Source organism: Perkinsus marinus (genome assembly GCF_000006405.1).
Source record: "Perkinsus marinus ATCC 50983 genomic scaffold scf_1104296974756, whole genome shotgun sequence".
Classification (NCBI taxonomy): domain Eukaryota; phylum Perkinsozoa; order Perkinsida; family Perkinsidae; genus Perkinsus; species Perkinsus marinus.
In genome coordinates this window covers 1-1,099 of record NW_003200990.1, presented here as the reverse complement: position 1 = coordinate 1,099, position 1,099 = coordinate 1, and the positions used below count along the sequence as shown (strand labels likewise).

The 1,099-nt window shown below is 58.6% G+C and overlaps 1 protein-coding gene across 1 annotated transcript; it reads left to right on the top strand.

Annotated features, from left to right (window-relative positions):
- Window positions 1-304: 304 nt before the first annotated feature.
- On the top strand, window positions 305-817 carry Pmar_PMAR011066 (conserved hypothetical protein; the record flags this gene model as incomplete). Its single annotated transcript, XM_002765751.1, has 1 exon — window positions 305-817. A coding segment is annotated over one exon (513 nt), but the record flags the coding sequence as incomplete, so codon positions are not given.
- Between the last annotated feature and the right edge of the window lie 282 nt (window positions 818-1,099).

Sequence of the window (1,099 nt, the reverse complement as noted above, 5' to 3'; positions counted from 1 at the left end):
GAAACAGAGCCTTAACAAGGCGACCAAGAAGTGGAACAAGGCGAAGAGGGATGGCAACCTCATCGGAACCGAGCACTGGAAAGAAGAGCTGACCGAGAGAAGGAGACTCTTCAGGTTAGAAGCCCGAGCAGCCAAGAAGAGGGCAAGGGACCGCTTCTATGCGTCCCTCCAAGACTTCTCCAAGTGTAGTCGGCCACCGACGGGTAAGTCAGCGGCAGCGATACTGAATGGCGACCCAAGCACCAACCAAGCAGCCCATCTGCTAGAGAAGCTATTCCCTCGGGACCCTAGGCGGTCCCAGGGGATGGCCCAGGTTCGCGTCGGTGTAGGCTCGGCAGATCGCATCCCAGCAGTAACCGAACAGGAGGTCTTGGAAGCCATCGGCCGTCTGAAGATCTCTGCCCCTGGGAGCGACGGCGTCAATGCTGAAGTTTTGAAGAGGACGGCGCCTGAGCTGGCGGCCAAATGGGCCACGGCCTTCACTGACATCCTTAGATCCGGCGAGTTCCCTGCCGAATGGAAGGAGGGCAAATGCATTGCCCTGGCCAAGCCCGGCCGCGACATCTTCCAGCCCTCGGGCTGGCGCCCAATAGTTCTCCTTAGGTGTGCCTCGAAGCTCTTAGAATCCGTGATAGCCGAAAGGCTTATCCACGGCCTAGGGGAGAAGTTCCGAGTGCCAGAGATTCATGGCTTCTGCCGGGGCCGAAGCTGCGACACTGCGCTGAGGAGAATCATCGACGCCTACCGAGCTGGCTGCGGGAAGAAGGGCCACCAGACCCTCCTCCTCACGTTGGACGAGTCCAATGCCTTCAATTCAGTAAGGCATTCGTTTCTTATCCAACAGCTCTCAGGCCTAGGCGTGGCTCCCTACCTCTGCACTGTGGTAAAATCCTGGCTCTCTGGACAACACGTCCAGCTGGAGTTTGGAGCTGACCAAGCGACCATCTCGCTAGAGAGAGGGGTCCCCCAAGGAAGCATCTTGGGACCCCTCCTCTACGCCACCTCCACCCTATCTTTGGCGTCGCTGCTCCGGCCCATCCCTGGCCTAACCTCGACTTTCTATGCCGATGATAAGACTTTGGTCCTGACGACCAAGGGC